Raw genomic sequence first — 17,477 nt, forward strand, 5'->3', positions numbered from 1 at the left:
GGGAACGGGGGCACCTCTAGCAGCTGAGAAGTGGAGAAGGGGGTCATGAACCAGAGATCGGGGGCACCTCTAGCACCTGGAGAAGTGGAGAAAGGGGCCACGACCAGGGAACGGGGGCACCTCTAGCAGCTGAGAAGTGGAGAAAGGGGCCGTGAGTCAGGGAACAGGGGCACCTCTAGCACCTGGAGAAGTGGAGAAAGGGGACTGTGAGCCAGGGAACGGGGCCACCTCTAGTAGCTGAGAAGTGGAGAAAGGGGTCGTGAACCAGGGAACGGGGGCACCTCTAGTAGCTGAGAAGTGGAGAAAGGGGTCGTGAACCAGGGAACGGGGGCACCTCTAGCACCTGGAGAAGTGGAGAAAGGGGCCGTGAACCAGGGAACGGGGGCACCTCTAGCACCTGGAGAAGTGGAGAAAGGGGCCGTGAGCCAGGGAACGGGGGCACCTCTAGCAGCTGAGAAGTGGAGAAAGGGGTCGTGAACCAGGGAACGGGGGCACCTCAAGTAGCTGAGAAGTGGAGAAAGGGGTCGTGAACCAGGGAACGTGGGCACCTCTAGCACCTGGAGAAGTGGAGAAAGGGGCCGTGAACCAGGGAACGGGGGCACCTCTAGCAGCTGAGAAGTGGAGAAAGGGGTCGTGAACCAGGGAACGGGGGCACCTCTAGCACCTGGAGAAGTGGAGAAAGGGGCCGTGAACCAGGGAACGGGGGCACCTCTAGCAGCTGAGAAGTGGAGAAAGGGGCCGTGAGCCAGGGAACGGGGGCACCTCTAGCAGCTGAGAAGTGGAGAAAGGGGTCGTGAACCAGGGAACGTGGGCACCTCTAGCACCTGGAGAAGTGGAGAAAGGGGCCACGAGCCAGGGAACGGGGGCACCTCTAGCACCTGGAGAAGTGGAGAAAGGGGCCACGAGCCAGGGAACGGGGGCACCTCTAGAGCTGGAGAAGTGGAGAAAGGGGCCGTGAGCCAGGGAACGTGGGCACCTCTAGCAGCTGAGAAGTGGAGAAAGGGGCCATGAACCAGGGAACGGGGGCACCTCTAGCACCTGGAGAAGTGGAGAAAGGGGCCATGAACCAGGGAACGGGGGCACCTCTAGCACCTGGAGAAGTGGAGAAAGGGGCCATGAACCAGGGAATGGGGGCACCTCTAGCAGCTGAGAAGTGGAGAAAGGGGCCGTGAGCCAGGGAACGGGGGCACCTCTAGCAGCTGAGAAGTGGAGAAAGGGGCCATGAACCAGGGAATGGGGGCACCTCTAGCAGCTGGGAAGTGAAGAAAGGGGCCATGAACCAGGGAACGGGGGCCCCTCTAGCAGCTGAGAAGTGGAGAAAGGGGCCGTGAACCAGGGAACGGGGGCACCTCTAGCACCTGGAGAAGTGGAGAAAGGGGCCATGAACCAGGGAACGGGGGCACCTCTAGCAGCTGAGAAGTGGAGAAAGGGGCCGTGAACCAGGGAACGTGGGCGCCTCTAGCACCTGGAGAAGTGGAGAAAGGGGCCATGAACCAGGGAACGTGGGCACCTCTAGCAGCTGAGAAGTGAAGAAAGGGTCCATGAACCAGGGAACGGGGGCACCTCTAGTAGCTGAGAAGTGGAGAAAGGGGCCGTGAACCAGGGAACGTGGGCGCCTCTAGCACCTGGAGAAGTGGAGAAAGGGGCCATGAACCAGGGAACGGGGGCACCTCTAGCACCTGGAGAAGTGGAGAAAGGGGCTGTGAACCAGGGAATGGGGGCACCTCTAGCAGCTGAGAAGTGGAGAAAGGGGCCGTGAACCAGGGAACGGGGGCACCTCTAGCAGCTGGAAGGCCAGGAAATGGGGTCTTCCCTTCGAGCTGGCACAGCCTCGCTGCCAGCTGGCTTTGGCCTGCGAGGCCCCTGTGGTCAGACTTCTGAACTCCAGGGCTCTCGGTGGTGAGTCTGGGCTGCTGTGAGCCAGTGCATGAGTGACAGGAAAATGGACTCAGATGGTGCCTGGTGGCCACATGGTCAGCGTGAGAGCTGATAGGGAGGCGCCTGGCCTGTGAGAAGCGTTGCTGGCACGAGAGACCTGAAGGAAGACCAGGAAAGAGCATGGGTCCCACTCAGCCCCGAGGGGCTCTGTGCCGGGTGTCTCCCCGTGCCTGCTGTTGGGGTCGCAGGTGCACTCTGTGGGACAGTGTGGGGATGGTCATGAGCTGTCAGTGCTGGAAACGGCCCGGTTTTCCCCTGGGCAGATGAGACAGGCTCACAGGAGCTCTCTGTCCTGCCCTGTGCTCAGGAGTCTGGACCAACACTTCGGCTTCCTGGCTCCTGCCCGGGGCCTTTCTGTCCCACGCGGCTTCCCCGCGGTTGCCCGGGTCGCCTGGCCGCTGGCTTGCCCGGCACAGAGCGTGGCAGCACTCCCCAGTCGTTTTCGGAGTCTGGTGAGAGTGGCATGGACCGCCCGCTCTTGTTCAGGGTTCCTGCACCACCGAGGGCCTGTTGGGTCCTTGAGCCTCTCTGGCTGGACAGTGACCTTAGCCCGTGAGCACGTTCATGGCCGGCCTGAGGCATCACCAAACAGGAGCCGAGTTTCTCTCTCAGGTGGTGGCTCTTGGAGGAACTTAGCCTGAAAGGACAGCTCTGGAGATAAACAGTTTCTTTTTGATGTCATTTATTTTAAAATTGGTTGAGATATTGGCTCTAGAAGCACACTGCCCAGTTTAAAATCCTGCTGTGGTGCTTGCTGGCTGTGTGACCCTGGGCAAGTTACTTAACCTCTCTGTTTACCTGTCCAATGAGGATTAACAATGTTGACTGTTGTGATACAAGTACTAACCAAGTATGCCTGGCACTGATCGGGACTCAGGCGGTATTTGAATGATGGAACGAAGGCCTTCAGAACATGGTGCTTGGCTCTGGGTGAAGGTGACAGGAGGTCAGAGACACAGAGTCTGCCCTCACGTTGCTTACCATCCAGAGGGGCAGTGAGACGCAGAGGGTTTCCTGGGGTGTGGGTCACTGTGGGGCAGGTGTGAAATGCACGGGCAAGCCAGCCTGTGGGCAGTGCTGGGCAGGGGCGGGTGCTGCCACCACCTCCTGTTCTCTCCTCCCTGGCTCCCTCCTGCCGTGGGGCTGTGGGGCCTGCTTGGCCATGTTGGGGGGTTGGTTCTAGGGCGTGGTCCATCTGCCCTGCAGCTTAGTGTCCCGAGAGCACCTGGAAGATGGTGGTGAGAGGCAGCTGGTCCTTGGCCAGACCACTGCAGGACCACCCGAGAAGCTGATTTCTCCTCCAGTCTTTTTAGCCTGTTGGGATTTTACAGAATGTGTGGGACCAGGGACGAATGAGGTGTTAAACACACAGCGTAGCTTCAGCAATCAGGACGTGACCTGTCTGCTTTGGAGCAGACTGGGAACATTTCTGCATTTTAGCTGAGAGATAAGGGCAGGCTCCTCTCAAGGATGGGGAGACTTAGCCGTCGGCACCACGTGTGAGCTGGTGTGTGGTGTGGGGATCGGTGGGCACGGTGAGGGGGACAGGGTGTGCCGGGTGTGAGGAAGGACAGCTCCGCTCAGGAGAGGATGGGACACGGTGCCCTGTGTTCTACCTGCCGTGTCTTTTCAGAAGCTGCTGGCGAAGCTGCAGAGCTGGGAGAAGCTGGACCAGACCACGGGCTTGGGCATCAGGTAGGCAGAGCGGGCTGGTGCCTCGGGCCCCCTTCTCTCCGTGCGGACAGCACCTGGGCCAGAGCGGGCCCTGCCTCCCCACCCCTCCAGCAGGGGCCCTGGCAGCAGGCCGCTCGGAGGCCAGTGCCTCTCCCTGTCCAGGTCTTACGACATCCTCGTGGAGAAACGGGCAGGGCAGGGCCAGGCCCCAGGGGAGGGCTGGCCAGGAGAGAACTGGGGTGGGGGCTGGCCTGGCCCAGCTGTCCTGCCCGAAATGGCTCAGCTGACCCAGAAGGGTCGCCGCAGGCCATGGCGTGTGGTCTGCCCCTCGGCAGCCTGTCCTCACGCTGCGCTTTCCTTCACTCCCTCCTCCCGGCCCCACTCGAGCGTGGCTGAGGGAAATGTCCAGCCCGCCGGCTGTGACACAGAGCTGGCGGTAAATGATTCATGCTGGAAGATAGTCCGCCTGCTCGCAGCCAGGTGGCGGCAGGTGTTTGATTGGCTTGCACTGCTGGGCGGTGTTAAAGGACTTACTTTTGTACGTCCTGAGGAAGTTGTCGTTTCTGGGGAAGGCATTCCTACTAGGCACTTGTGTAAGTGGCCGTGGAGTAAGTTTCTAGGGGTAAAAAGGCAAACACCATACAGAGGAGGGTTGTCCTTTCAAGACCCAGCAGCGTCCCCGTGTGTCTGTGTGACCAGTGCCAGCCTTGGGGCAGCTTGCCCGGTGGGGCAGCGGCAGGGGCTGTGGGACGGCCTTCCCGGGCGCAGGGCTGAGGGCCAGGGCGGTCTTCTGATGGCAGGATGGGCAGGCCAGCAGCTGTCCCTCACCCGCCCTTTGGGGGCACTGCCCTCTCAGGGCTGCTCTGCGGCTGCCGCCCTCGGCCCGGGCGCCCTGCAGTCTGCCTGCTGCCTCGCCGCTGTGTCCCTGCCTGGCTGTCCGGTCTGAGTGGGTGGTGGTGGAGCTCGGTCACTGGATTCGTCCTGGAGCCGAGGCCCGTGGTGCTGAAAGAGCCTCTTGTTTTATCTGCTTGTGTGAGTGCAAGGCCTCAGCTCCTCAGGTGTCTTTCTGGGGACTGGGCCAAGACTGAGAACCCTGTTAAAGAGCTGTCCTGTAATTGCACCGTTGGACTGCTGGTTCCTGAGCCTGCGACGGTTCCAGTCGGCAGCACTGACTCCAGTTGTACATCACTTGAAAACGCCTCTTCATTTTCCTCTTGCCTCTCTGAGTCACAGCGGACAGAGGAGGCTGCTGTTTCCTCTCGAACTCCACCCGCAGAGCCCAGACTCACGTCGGGCGGCCCCAGCAGGGCTTAAATGTTTTGTGCTTCCTTGTGCTCTCGGGGCTTATTAACTCACTGGAAAGCATCCTCCCGCTCCCGGGAAGACGCGTCAGGAGAGACGCCTCCGTGACTTCCTCCTTGTGCAGGAGATCAGAGGCCCAGGCGTGCTGATCAGACCAGGCTGCTGGGGCGGGCAGCGCCCAGCGGGCCGCAGCACTCAGTGTCAGGCGGGCAGCAGGGTGTGCACAGCCGCTCTCTCTGGCCAGGCCCAGGCGTGCTGATCAGACCAGGCTGCTGGGGCGGGCAGCGCCCAGCGTGCCCCAAGCACTCAGTGTCAGGCGGGCAGTGGGTGTGCACAGCCGCTCTCTCTGGCCAGGCCGGCGCCATGTCCGTGGCCAGATGGGAAGTGCGGCTGCTCCTGGGTCCCCTTCATGCGGTTTTCCTGTCGTGGGGAAGGGGGAGCGGGCTCTGCTCGCGGTGCGCAGGGAGTGGAACACGACTGCATTCGCAGCTGCCTCAGGAACGGCAGGGACCGCCTTCCAGAAGGGCGGGGGCGTCCTCACTGCCCCCGGGACGGGCAGGCTTTCTTCCACGCCCTCTGTGGTCGGTTGTCCCAGGGTACGTCCAGGGCCCCTCGGGGACCTTGGCTCTTCTTCCTCACCTTTCCTGTCCCCACGGGGGCATGTGGAGCAGACTGCACCTCTGGCCACTCTGTACCACGTGAGTGTGTGTGTGTCATGCAACAGACTGTGGGTCGCAGACTTGTGCTGTGAGTGTGGTCGTCACCAGCGTTACCTGGAGAGTTTGGCACAGAGGCAGACTGCTGGGCCGAACCCCGTGGGTCGGCCTGTCCACACTCTGGACTTGAGTGCTGGGCTGACCTTCAGTACTAGGAGGACATGGCTGACTATCTTTTTTGCTACTGTTTATGTAGTTACAAGAGATTTCTGAGCAGGGAGGTGACTTGGACACGTTATTTGATGACATTGAATATGAGGGTGGAGAGGAGCAGAGGGTACAGGACACAGGGAAGCGTGGGGCCACATCTCTAGCACGGGGTCCCAGGACAGTTCCAGGACGTGTATGTCCCGAGGGTGATGCTGTCTGGGTGACTGGACCCAGGGTCTGCCAGGAGTGGGCCCAGGCTGCAGGCCCGCCACCTTCGTGGGTTCAGGCCAGTAGGGATGACGATGGGTTGTCTCAGACCCTCGAGAGGTGGGCAGGCATCTGTCTGGCCCCAGGTTGGCCCTGTGTGTGGTGTGGTCTCTTTCATGTTTCTGCCTCCACATCTGGAAACATGGTTGCTCCTCAGGGTCATGGGTCTCTCTGAGAATCTGGTGACTGTCACAGACTTTCTCCTCATGCAGACGGGACCCACGACCCCAGGGTGTGATCAGCCAGCGCTCAATGACGGCAGAAAGTCGGGGTTCAGTAGATGCCTGGAAGCTGGGTTCAAGGGGCTGGAGGGTGTTTGGCCTGGACGGGGGGCGGGGGTTGAGTTTGTTTGGCCTTTAGGCCAAGGCATTTCTATAATTTTGGGACTGAGACCACTCATTTGGGGCGTGTCATGACCCCAGGCTCCGGCCTGCGTCCAGTGCCTCCTGGGTTTCTGTGAGCTGGCAGCACTAGGTGGCACCGCCCTCCCCCTGGAGGTCCTGGCTCCCAGGGACCGTGGTTGCTACGCAGTCCCTGGGGCTGCACGGGGTCAGCCTGCACTTCTGGATTTAGGCCAGTGGCTCCTCCTGGCTCTCTGCCGGTCCCCCATGGGACTTCCTTGCCAAAACCAGGTTTGGTTGTGCAGGAGTTAGGTGTGTGTGTGTGGCGGGGGATAGTCTGGTCTGGCAGTTCCTGCCTGCCTTTGGGTAGCCAGCAGGCCACTGTGGCTGTCCCACCTACTGTGTTCTTGACCAGCACTTTACAGCCCGTAAACCCCTGGGGTCTGTGAGCTTGTGATGCTCATACTGAGTATTTCCTGAGTGGGTGCTCTTCTGTGGACGGACCGCAGCCTCTCCCGGGATCGCAGGGGCTCTGGTCTCCTAGGTCAGAGCAGGGTGTGAGTCCATGAAGAAACGGTCTCTCCAGTTTGGGATTTCTCATCCCAAGCAGCCCAGAGCTGCTGGAAGAACAGGGTGGGCGAGCTGGCTGGTGGGAACCCCTGTGAGCCTGTAGGGAGCCCCTTCTGCCAAGTTCCCTCCTCTGCCAGAGAAGCTTGTCACCCGTGGGCAGAGGGACTGGGTTCATCCCATGAAGACAGGGGCTCATCCTCAGAAAATTAACTAGTAAAGGGGGAAGCATGAGCATCTCAATAGGTGCAGAAGGAGCACCTGTAAAGACAACACGGCGTCGTGATGAGAACTGCAGGGAGAGACGCGGGTGGAGACGGCGCGTCCCCCAGCGTGGGGTGCGGTGAGGCCGTCGGCGTGTGCACGCCCAGCGTCCAGGGTTGGGGCCCAGCCAGGTGTGCGGCGGGGACACCAGGGGTGCAGGGACACGGACCGGAGAGGAAGAAGTGACCTGTCCTTGTCTGGAGATGAGGCCATTATGCAGAAAATCCCAGAGAATCGATAAAAAGCCACTAGGACTAAGTGAGTGGGGCAGGCCCCCAGGACCCAAGAACAAACACACGTGAATGGATTGAATTTCTGTAGCCGGGCAGTGAGCACCTGGAAAGACGTGCAGTTTACAATAGCATCAAAAACACGAAGACCTTCAGGATAAATTGACAACATACGTGTAAGATCTGCACACTGAAAGTGGTAACAGGTTGCTGAGAGAAATTGAGGGTAAGCTGATAATATGAACAAGTGGATAAAGATACTGTGTTCGTGGACTGGAAGCTTCAGCGTTGTCAGGATGTCAGTTTGCTGAGATCAGCCCCAGCCCCATCCTCATCATCAGCCCCATCCTCAGGCCCAGCCCCATCCTCATCCTCAGCCCCAGCCCCATCCTCAGCCCCATCCTCATCCTCAGCCCCATCCTCAGCCCCAGCCCCATCCTCATCCTCAGCCCCAGCCCCATCCTCATCCTCAGCCCCAGCCCCATCCTCAGCCCAGCCTCATCCTCAGCCCAGCCCCATCCTCAGCCCCATCCTCATCCTCAGCCCCATCCTCAGCCCCAGCCCCATCCTCATCCTCAGCCCCAGCCCCATCCTCAGCCCCAGCCCCATCCTCAGCCCCAGCCCCATCCTCAGCCCCATCCTCAGCCCCATCCTCATCCTCAGCCCCATCCTCAGCCCCATCCTCATCCTCAGCCCCATCCTCATCCTCAGCCCCAGCCCCATCCTCAGCCCCAGCTCCATCCTCACCCCATCCTCAGCCCCATCCTCATCCTCAGCCCCATCTTCATCCTCAGCCCCATCCTCATCCTCAGCGCCATCCACATCCTCAGCGCCATCCTCAGCCCCAGCCCCATCCTCAGCCCCAGCCCCATCCTCATCCTCAGCCCCATCCTCAGCCCCAGCCCCATCCTCAGCCCCAGCCCCATCCTCAGCCCCATCCTCAGCCCCAGCCCCATCCTCATCCTCAGCCCCAGCCCCATCCTCAGTCCCATCCTCAGCCCCAGCCCCATCCTCAGCCCCATCCTCAGCCCCAGCCCCAGCCCCATCCTCAGCCCCATCCTCATCCTCAGCCCCAGCCCCATCCTCAGCCCCATCCTCAGCCCCATATTCATCCTCAGCCCCAGCCCCATCCTCATCCTCAGCCCCATCCTTAGCCTCAGCCCCATCCTCATCCTCAGCCCCATCCTCATCCTCAGCCCCATCCTCAGCCCCAACCTCATCCTCAGCCCCATCCTCAGCCTCAGCCCCATCCTCAACCCCATCCTCAGCCCCATCCTCAGCCCCATATTCATCCTCAGCCCCATCCTCAGCCCCAACTTCATCCTCAGCCCCAGCCCCATCCTCATCCTCAGCCCCATCCTCAGCCCCAGCCCCATCCTCATCCTCAGCCCCAGCCCCATCCTCAGCCCCATCCTCAGCCCCATATTCATCCTCAGCCCCAGCCCCATCCTCATCCTCAGCCCCATCCTCATCCTCAGCCCCATCCTCATCCTCAGCCTCATCCTCAGCCCCATCCTCATCCTCAGCCTCAGCCTCATCCTCAGCCCCATCCTCAGCCCCATCCTCAGCCTCAGCCCCATCCTCAGCCCCATCCTCAGCCTCATCCTCAGCCCCATCCTCAGCCTCATCCTCAGCCCCATCCTCAGCCCCAGCCCCATCCTCAGCCCCAGCCCCATCCTCAGCCCCAGCTCCATCCTCAGCCCCAGCCCCATCCTCAGCCCCATCCTCAGCCCCAGCCTCATCCTCAGCCCCATCCTCAGCCCCATCCTCAGCCGAGCCCCATCCTTACCCCAGCCTCATCCTCAGCCCAGCCCCATCCTCAGCCCCAGCCCCATCCTCAGCCCCATATTCATCCTCAGCCCCAGCCCCATCCTCAGCCCCATCCTCAGCCCCATCCTCATCCTCAGCCCCAGCCCCATCCTCAGCCCCATCCTCAGCCCCAGCCCCAGCCTCAGCCCCAGCCTCAGCCCCAGCCCCATCCTCAGCCCCATCCTCATCCTCAGCCCCATCCTCATCCTCAGCCCCATCCTCAGCCCCAACCTCATCCTCAGCCCCATCCTCAGCCTCAGCCTCATCCTCAGCCCCATCCTCAGCCCCATCCTCAGCCCCATATTCATCCTCAGCCCCATCCTCAGCCCCAGCTCCATCCTCAGCCCCATCCTCATCCTCAGCCCCATCCTCATCCTCAGCCCCAGCCCCATCCTCAGCCCCATCCTCAGCCCCATATTCATCCTCAGCCCCATCCTCAGCCCCAGCTCCATCCTCAGCCCCAGCCCCATCCTCATCCTCAGCCCCATCCTCATCCTCAGCCCCATCCTCAGCCCCAGCCCCATCCTCATCCTCAGCCCCATCCTCATCCTCAGCCCCATCCTCATCCTCAGCCCCAGCCCCATCCTCAGCCCCAGCCCCATCCTCATCCTCAGCCCCATTCTCAGCTCCAGCTCCATCCTCAGTCCCATCCTCATCCTCAGCCCCATCCCCAGCCCCATCCTCATCCTCATCCTCATCCTCATCCCCATCCTCAGCCCCATCCTCAGCCCCATCCTCAGCCTCATCCTCAGCCTCCTCCTCAGCCCCATCCTCAGCCCCATCCTCATCCTCAGCCCCATCCTCAGCCCCATCCTCAGCCCCAGCCTCATCCCCAGCCCCATCCTCAGCCCCAGCCCCATCCTCATCCTCAGCCCCATCCTCAGCCCCAGCTCCATCCTCAGCCCCATCCTCATCCTCAGCCCCATCCTCATCCTCAGCCCCATCCTCATCCTCAGCGCCATCCTCATCCTCAGCGCCATCCTCATCCTCAGCCCCATCCTCAGCCCCAGCCCCATCCTCATCCTCAGCCCCATCCTCAGCCCCAGCCCCATCCTCATCCTCAGCCTCATCCTCAGCCCCAGCCCCATCCTCATCCTCAGCCCCATCCTCAGCCCCAGCCCCATCCTCATCCTCAGCCCCATCCTCATCCTCAGCCCCATCCTCGTCCTTAGCCCCATCCTCAGCCCCATCCTCATCCTCAGCCCCATCCTCATCCTCAGCCCCATCCTCAGCCCCAGCCCCATCCTCAGCCCCAGCCCCATCCTCAGCCCCAGCCCCATCCTCAGCCCCATCCTCAGCCCCAGCCCCATCCTCATCCTCAGCCCCAGCCCCATCCTCAGCCCCAGCCCCATCCTCAGCCCCATCCTCAGCCCCAGCCCCATCCTCAGCCCCATCCTCAGCCCCAGCCCCATCCTCAGCCCCATCCTCATCCTCAGCCCCAGCCCCATCCTCAGCCCCATCCTCAGCCCCATATTCATCCTCAGCCCCAGCTCCATCCTCAGCCCCAGCCCCATCCTCATCCCCATCCTTAGCCTCAGCCCCATCCTCATCCTCAGCCCCATCCTCAGCGTCAGCCTCATCCTCAGCCCCATCCTCATCCTCAGCCTCAGCCTCAGCCTCATCCTCAGCCCCATCCTCAGCCTCAGCCCCATCCTCAGCCTCAGCCCCATCCTCAGCCCCATCCTCAGCCCCAGCCCCATCCTCATCCTCAGCCCCATCCTCAGCCCCAGCTCCATCCTCAGCCCCATCCTCAGCCCCATCCTCATCCTCAGCCCCATCCTCATCCTCAGCCCCATCCTCATCCTCAGCGCCATCCTCATCCTCAGCGCCATCCTCATCCTCAGCGCCATCCTCAGCCCCAGCCCCATCCTCAGCCCCAGCCCCATCCTCATCCTCAGCCCCATCCTCAGCCCCAGCCCCATCCTCATCCTCAGCCCCAGCCCCATTCTCATCCTCAGCCCCATCCTCAGCCCCAGCCCCATCCTCATCCTCAGCCCCATCCTCAGCCCCAGCCCCATCCTCATCCTCAGCCCCATCCTCATCCTCAGCCCCATCCTCGTCCTTAGCCCCATCCTCAGCCCCATCCTCATCCTCAGCCCCATCCTCATCCTCAGCCCCATCCTCAGCCCCAGCCCCATCCTCAGCCCCAGCCCCATCCTCATCCTCAGCCCCAGCCCCATCCTCAGCCCCAGCCCCATCCTCAGCCCCAGCCCCATCCTCAGCCCCATCCTCAGCCCCAGCCCCATCCTCAGCCCCATCCTCATCCTCAGCCCCAGCCCCATCCTCAGCCCCATCCTCAGCCCCATATTCATCCTCAGCCCCAGCTCCATCCTCAGCCCCAGCCCCATCCTCAGCCCCATCCTTAGCCTCAGCCCCATCCTCATCCTCAGCCCCATCCTCAGCCCCATCCTCAGCCTCAGCCTCATCCTCAGCCCCATCCTCAGCCTCAGCCTCATCCTCAGCCCCATCCTCAGCCCCATCCTCAGCCTCAGCCCCATCCTCAGCCTCAGCCCCATCCTCAGCCTCAGCCCCATCCTCAGCCTCAGCCCCATCCTCAGCCCCATCCTCAGCCTCATCCTCAGACTCAGCCTCATCCTCAGCCCCATCCTCAGCCCCATCCCCAGCCTCAGCCCCATCCTCAGCCCCAGCCTCAGCCTCAGCCTCAGCCTCAGCCTCATCCCCAGCCCCAGCCCCAGCCCCATCCTCAGCCCCAGCCCCAGCCCCATCCTCAGCCTCATCCTCAGCCTCAGCCCCATCCTCAGCCCCAGCCCCATCCTCAGCCCCATCCTCAGCCCCATCCTCAGCCTCAGCCTCAGCCCCATCCTCAGCCCCAGCCCCAGCCCCAGCCCCAGCCCCAGCCTCAGCCTCAGCCCCACTGGGCGTTTGTGGTGGAAATCGACACACGCTGATTCTGAGCTCCATATAGCCATGAGAGGACCTAGAATGGCTGTAGCAGTTTGAAAAAGAACAAGTTGCAGAGCTCACAGTGGTTGATTTCAGGACACTGTGGACTGCACTCACGAGACAGCGTGGTGACCGGCGCGGGGCAGGCCTGTCAGTCGTGAACAGAACGGAGCAGAGCGGAGGGTCCGGGAATAGTCCACACACGCAGACCCCCTTGGTGTTCGTCAGCGGTGACAAGATAATTCAGTGGGAGGGTCTTTCCAGCAGACCGTGCTGAAACGAGGGACAGCTGATGTGCAGGTGCAGGGGCCTCCTACCGTTCCCTGAATTTGCTCAGATGTGAAGGTTACACTCTGGAGCCTGGGCCTGCAGTTCCCAGGACACAGAAAACACGAACCACAGACGGAAAAAATAGATGAGTTAGACTTTCTCAAAATTAAAAACTTTTGCTCTCAGAAGACTTTAGGAAAAGGAAAGGCAAGCCGTGTGCAGAGTGTGTGTTTGTGACTGAGGACTTGTGTGCAGGAGATATAAAGTGTTCTTTCAGATCAGTGAGAAGATGACCAGATTTTTAAAAAAGGGCAAGAGACTTGGAACAAGTAAGTCTGTGAATGGTAAATACGGACAGGAAAAGTGGCAGGCACTGTTATCATTAGGGAATGCAAATTGAGATCGCGGGGAAACAGGGCTCCCGACTGCGGGAAGACTGACCACAGCCGCCGAGGCCTGGGGCAGCCGTGCCCTCCTCCAGTGCCAGGGCGAGTGGGACACAGTGCGGCCACTTGGGACACAGCGTGGCGGCTTTCTTTGCATTTACAGCGTGACACAACAGTTCCTCTCCTTGGCCCTGACCCGAGAGAACTGAAAGCGTGTGGCCTCACAGAGACTTGTCTGCTGGTGCTCATGGTGGCCGTGTTCAGAGCAGCTGAGATGTGGAAACACCAGAAGTGCCCGTCAGCGGGCGAGCGGCCAGGTGGACCACGGCATATCCCCACAGTGGAGTCCTGCTCACCAATAAACAGGCAGACCTGACCTGTAGTGACCGAGGCAGACGATTGTCCCTTCACATCTCGGTTTGGTGTACGATGGGGGAATGGGGAGTCCCCACGAGCTGGGCTTGCCTGTGACTGAGTGTGGGCGGGGCTACACAGGTGTGGATGGTGGGCTTTTTAAAGGGACCCATCCCTTGAACTTGTCAAGGGCTCGTGGACAGCTGAGACCAGCCCAGGCTCTGTCTGGACCTTGGGGACTTGGGGGCAAGAGCTGTGGGTGATGCCAGGTGTGGGCTGCAGAAGGTCAGTCATTTCATGTGACTGATGAAGACAGAACGAGGCAGGTGCGTGGCAGATAAGCCGACGGAGGGTGAAGAGTGAACGTGTACTCCCCTCCCCACGCCCACGCCGCCTCGCCCAGCTGGCCTGGGTCTCAGCTCACCTCCCCACGCCCACGCCGCCTCGCCCAGCTGGCCTGGGTCTCAGCTCACCTCCCCACGCCCACGCCGCCTCGCCCAGCTGGCCTGGGTCTCAGCTCACCTCCCCACGCCCATGCTGCCTCACCCAGCTGGCCTGGGTCTCAGCTCCCCGGCCACTGTCCCGTGCTCTACTGTGCTCGGGGGTGCCGTTCTCAGGTACTGGGACTGAGAGGTGCCCCCCGAGCGTGGCAGCCAGGAGAGACCGCCCTCACCCTGTCCCTCCTCCCAGGCAGCTCCTGGGAAGTTTGGGTGTATCTTTCTAGAACGTGGGTGCACCTGCCAGCTTCTCCGTGGTGCACCTGCACCACCCTCTGGCTGGTGCTCGTTCTGTGACCTGCTCTGCAGCTTGCTTTTTTATGTGGCTTCTGATGGTTTTCGGCAGCAGCCCGGCAGCCCTGCCGACGTGTGAGGAAGAGTGACAGTTGTGCAGCGTGGAGGAGCCTGCTCTACCTCAGGCCTCTGTCGATGGACAGGCAGGTGCTTTCCAACGGCTGTTCTGTTTCATTTCTTTATTTCAATAAAACAGTGCTGTATCGGTTGGGTAAATCCTTAGAATTAGGACCTTTGCTCCGAAGAGACAGGTCTCTGAGATGGACCGACTGTGCTCAGCTGACCCCATTTCCGTCGCCGGGCGTGAGTATGGTCGTCTACTTCGGCGTCTGCTGTCCGTGAGAGCAGGTTTGGAGGGCAGTCCCGGGGCAATAGGGGCCAGGGCTCTGCAGTGGCCTGCTTAGCGGTGCCCGTTGGCGGGGGCCCGGCTCCGGGAGCGCGGGATGCATGTGGGGCCGTCTGCGGCCACGCTGCTCACTTCATGGAGGAGCTGTCTGGCTCGTGGCAGGGAGGCCCCTGTGATTGGGCTTCTCCTGTCCCTTGTGCCTGAGTCTGGCCTGGTTTCAGGTGGGTTGGGAGGACATCCTCATACCTGTCAGTGTGAGGACAGGTTTGATGGCTTCAGGGCTGCAGCGGACGCTGGGCAGGGAGGCTGGAAGGCCGGCAGGCTTTGCTGGCTCTGAAGCCTGCCAGTGTGCACCCCCTGCACCCCCCAAACTGCTGACCCATCACCGGGAGCGAAAGCTGGGCTCTGACAAGTGCTGACCTGGACGTTTCCTGAAAACATTGTCGGCTGGCCAGATGACACGTTGATGTGTGAGGCCAATTAGGAGGAGAGTGAGGGTGAGTGTGTAGCTTCCTCCCGGGGAAGGATCTCATTGACCGGCCGGACACTTTTATTACCCTGGTCACTGTGCCGGCGATTTCTAATTACCCAGGTACTGGGCTAATCAATACCAGAAAGGCTGTTGGTGCCTGGGAAGGTGGGTGAGCTGTCAGGTGTCTTGGTCCCTTTTAATTGGTCTTGGTTGGGTTTCTTTGGAGGTGCAGGAGGGTGGGGAGGGTGAGGAGGGAGACGTGTGTTCCTTCTGGGCGCTCGTGAGCCTGGCCCTTTCTTCTGGTCTTGTACGCCTGTGCCTCGGAGCTCTCGCCATGTGCCTCTACTGCTTGTGCATGAACGCACACACTCATCCGTCAGGAGCTGTTCTCCTGGAGCCTGGTGTCTGGAGAGGGCCTCCTGCCCCAGGGCGCGCCCTCGGGCCTGCGCACCTGCAGCCGTGACGCCTGGCCCAGGACTTCTGGGCAGTTTCCGGCTCTTCACACCCCCGGAGGACAGCGACCAAGGCTGCTGTCCCTGGGTGGTCACTGCTGTCCTCTAACAGCCACTTCTCCTGCTGGCTGAGTCCCTGCTTCTCTGTGTCCTGGAAGTTGTCTGTTTCCTTCACTGCTTTCTCTCCATCCGAGACTTGTGCCTCAGGATCAGGGCTTGTCTCCGGAGCCTCTCTGCCTGCCGTCCACGGGCACCGTGCCAGCGCTCAGTGAGTGAGTGGGCAAGGGCACCGTGCCAGCGCCCGGTGAGTGAGTGGGCGAGGGCGTCGGCCGCCCTGTTTCTGTGCCTCGTGTCTGGCTCGTGGTGGCTTAGGGTGGGCGGGGCCTCTTGCACTGGCTTCCCTGTTGTGACGAGGCAACTGTGTTCTGCACACGGCTGTGTCCTGAGGGAACCGGGAGACCAGTGTCGCAGAGCTTCCCACTGCTGCCATTCTTCCCGCAGAGGTGTCAGGTGTGAGTCTGCAGCGAGGCTGGTGCCCTCTGCCCGCTGGCTGCGGAAGCTCAGGCAGCAGGGTGTGTAGGGAGCAGCGTCCGGCAGCCTCGCTCCTGCCCTCTGGCTGCTGCCGCTCTGCGACCTCGTCTGACTGCGCTTGCTCAGAGCGGCCACGTGGCTGCGGGGTTGTAGGGGACGCAGAAGAGAAACGAGCTCCAGGACCACCTGACATGTGAAGACCAGAATCTGTAGTAACCAGGCTTGTGATCCGCGTACAGAGTCAGGGGTTAGCTCTGTGGACCTGCGCAGAATTCCTGGTGGACCGCCGTGGTCTGCGGACCGGCGGTGGAAAGCCGCTGCTCTGGAAGAGTCCGTGCCAGACTGAGCAGCCCTACCAGGTGCCCGGCTGCCCTGCCGCCTCCGTTACTTCTCAGTCTTACGGTGCCGGCTCCAGGCTTGGCTGCTCACCAGCCCCTCCCTGCGCCCCCGGGGGAGTCCGGTCCGTCCGCTCTGCTGGGCCTGGTGCATCGAGTTGTCCGAGTGCCCACCCTGGAAGTGGCCAGCCGCCCGTGGGGTGGGCGCCCTGAAAGCTTCTGTTTAGGTGGCTGCCCCCTTCACGTCCGAGTCTGGAGAGGCCGGATGGGGGCGGGAGGTGGTGTGGGGAGCAGCAGGCCTCTCTGGACGCTCTGCCTATGCCTTCTGGTGCTTTGTGGGTGGAACCAGCTGTTTGTGTTTCCCTGGGAGAGCTCCCAGGACTGGGGCTACAGAGGTCGTGTCTGTCTGGCCTGTCAGAGACCGCTGCCGCACTGTGGGCCGGTAGCGTGGACCAGGTCTTGCTGCTGGTGCACTGTGGGCCGGTAGCGTGGACCAGGTCTTGCTGCTGGTGCACTGTGGGCCGGTAGCGTGGACCAGGTCTTGCTGCTGTGCACTGTGGGCCGGTAGCGTGGACCAGGTCTTGCTGCTTGCACTGTGGGCCGGTAGCGTGGACCAGGTCTTGCTGCTGTGCACTGTGGGCTGGTAGCGTGGACCAGGTCTTGCTGCTGTGCACTGTGGGCCGGTAGCGTGGACCAGGTCTTGCTGCTTGCACTGTGGGCCGGTAGCGTGGACCAGGTCTTGCTGCTGTGCACTGTGGGCCGGTAGCGTGGACCAGGTCTTGCTGCTGTGCACTGTGGGCCGATAGCGTGGACCAGGTCTTGCTGCTGTGCACTGTGGGCCGATAGCGTGGACCAGGTCTTGCTGCTGTGCACTGTGGGCCGATAGCGTGGACCAGGTCTTGCTGCTGTGCACTGTGGGCCGGTAGCGTGGACCAGGTCTTGCTGCTGTGCACTGTGGGCCGGTAGCGTGGACCAGGTCTTGCTGCTTGCACTGTGGGCCGGTAGCGTGGACCAGGTCTTGCTGCTGTGCACTGTGGGCCGGTAGCGTGGACCAGGTCTTGCTGCTGTGCACTGTGGGCCGGTAGCGTGGACCAGGTCTTGCTGCTTGCACTGTGGGCCGGTAGCGTGGACCAGGTCTTGCTGCTGTGCACTGTGGGCCGGTAGCGTGGACCAGGTCTTGCTGCTGTGCACTGTGGGCCGATAGCGTGGACCAGGTCTTGCTGCTGTGCACTGTGGGCCGATAGCGTGGACCAGGTCTTGCTGCTGTGCACTGTGGGCCGATAGCGTGGACCAGGTCTTGCTGCTGTGCACTGTGGGCCGGTAGCGAGGACCAGGTCTTGCTGGCGGCGCACTGTGGGCCGATAGTGTGGACCAGGTC

General features: G+C 61.8%; 1 protein-coding gene across 4 annotated transcripts in view; it reads left to right on the top strand.

Moving 5' to 3' along the window:
* MAD1L1 (mitotic arrest deficient 1 like 1) overlaps positions 1 to 17,477 on the top strand; it is a 334,114-nt gene that overhangs the window by 26,001 nt on the left and 290,636 nt on the right. For all 4 annotated transcript variants that reach the window (XM_066273526.1, XM_066273527.1, XM_066273528.1 and 1 more), the window contains exon 9: positions 3,572 to 3,633. In XM_066273526.1, the coding sequence (XP_066129623.1) occupies positions 3,572 to 3,633 (62 nt within the window). The remainder of the gene's footprint in view (positions 1 to 3,571; positions 3,634 to 17,477) is intronic.

The sequence above is a fragment of the Saccopteryx bilineata genome, chromosome 4 (assembly GCF_036850765.1).
Source record: "Saccopteryx bilineata isolate mSacBil1 chromosome 4, mSacBil1_pri_phased_curated, whole genome shotgun sequence".
NCBI classification, from domain to species: domain Eukaryota; kingdom Metazoa; phylum Chordata; class Mammalia; order Chiroptera; family Emballonuridae; genus Saccopteryx; species Saccopteryx bilineata.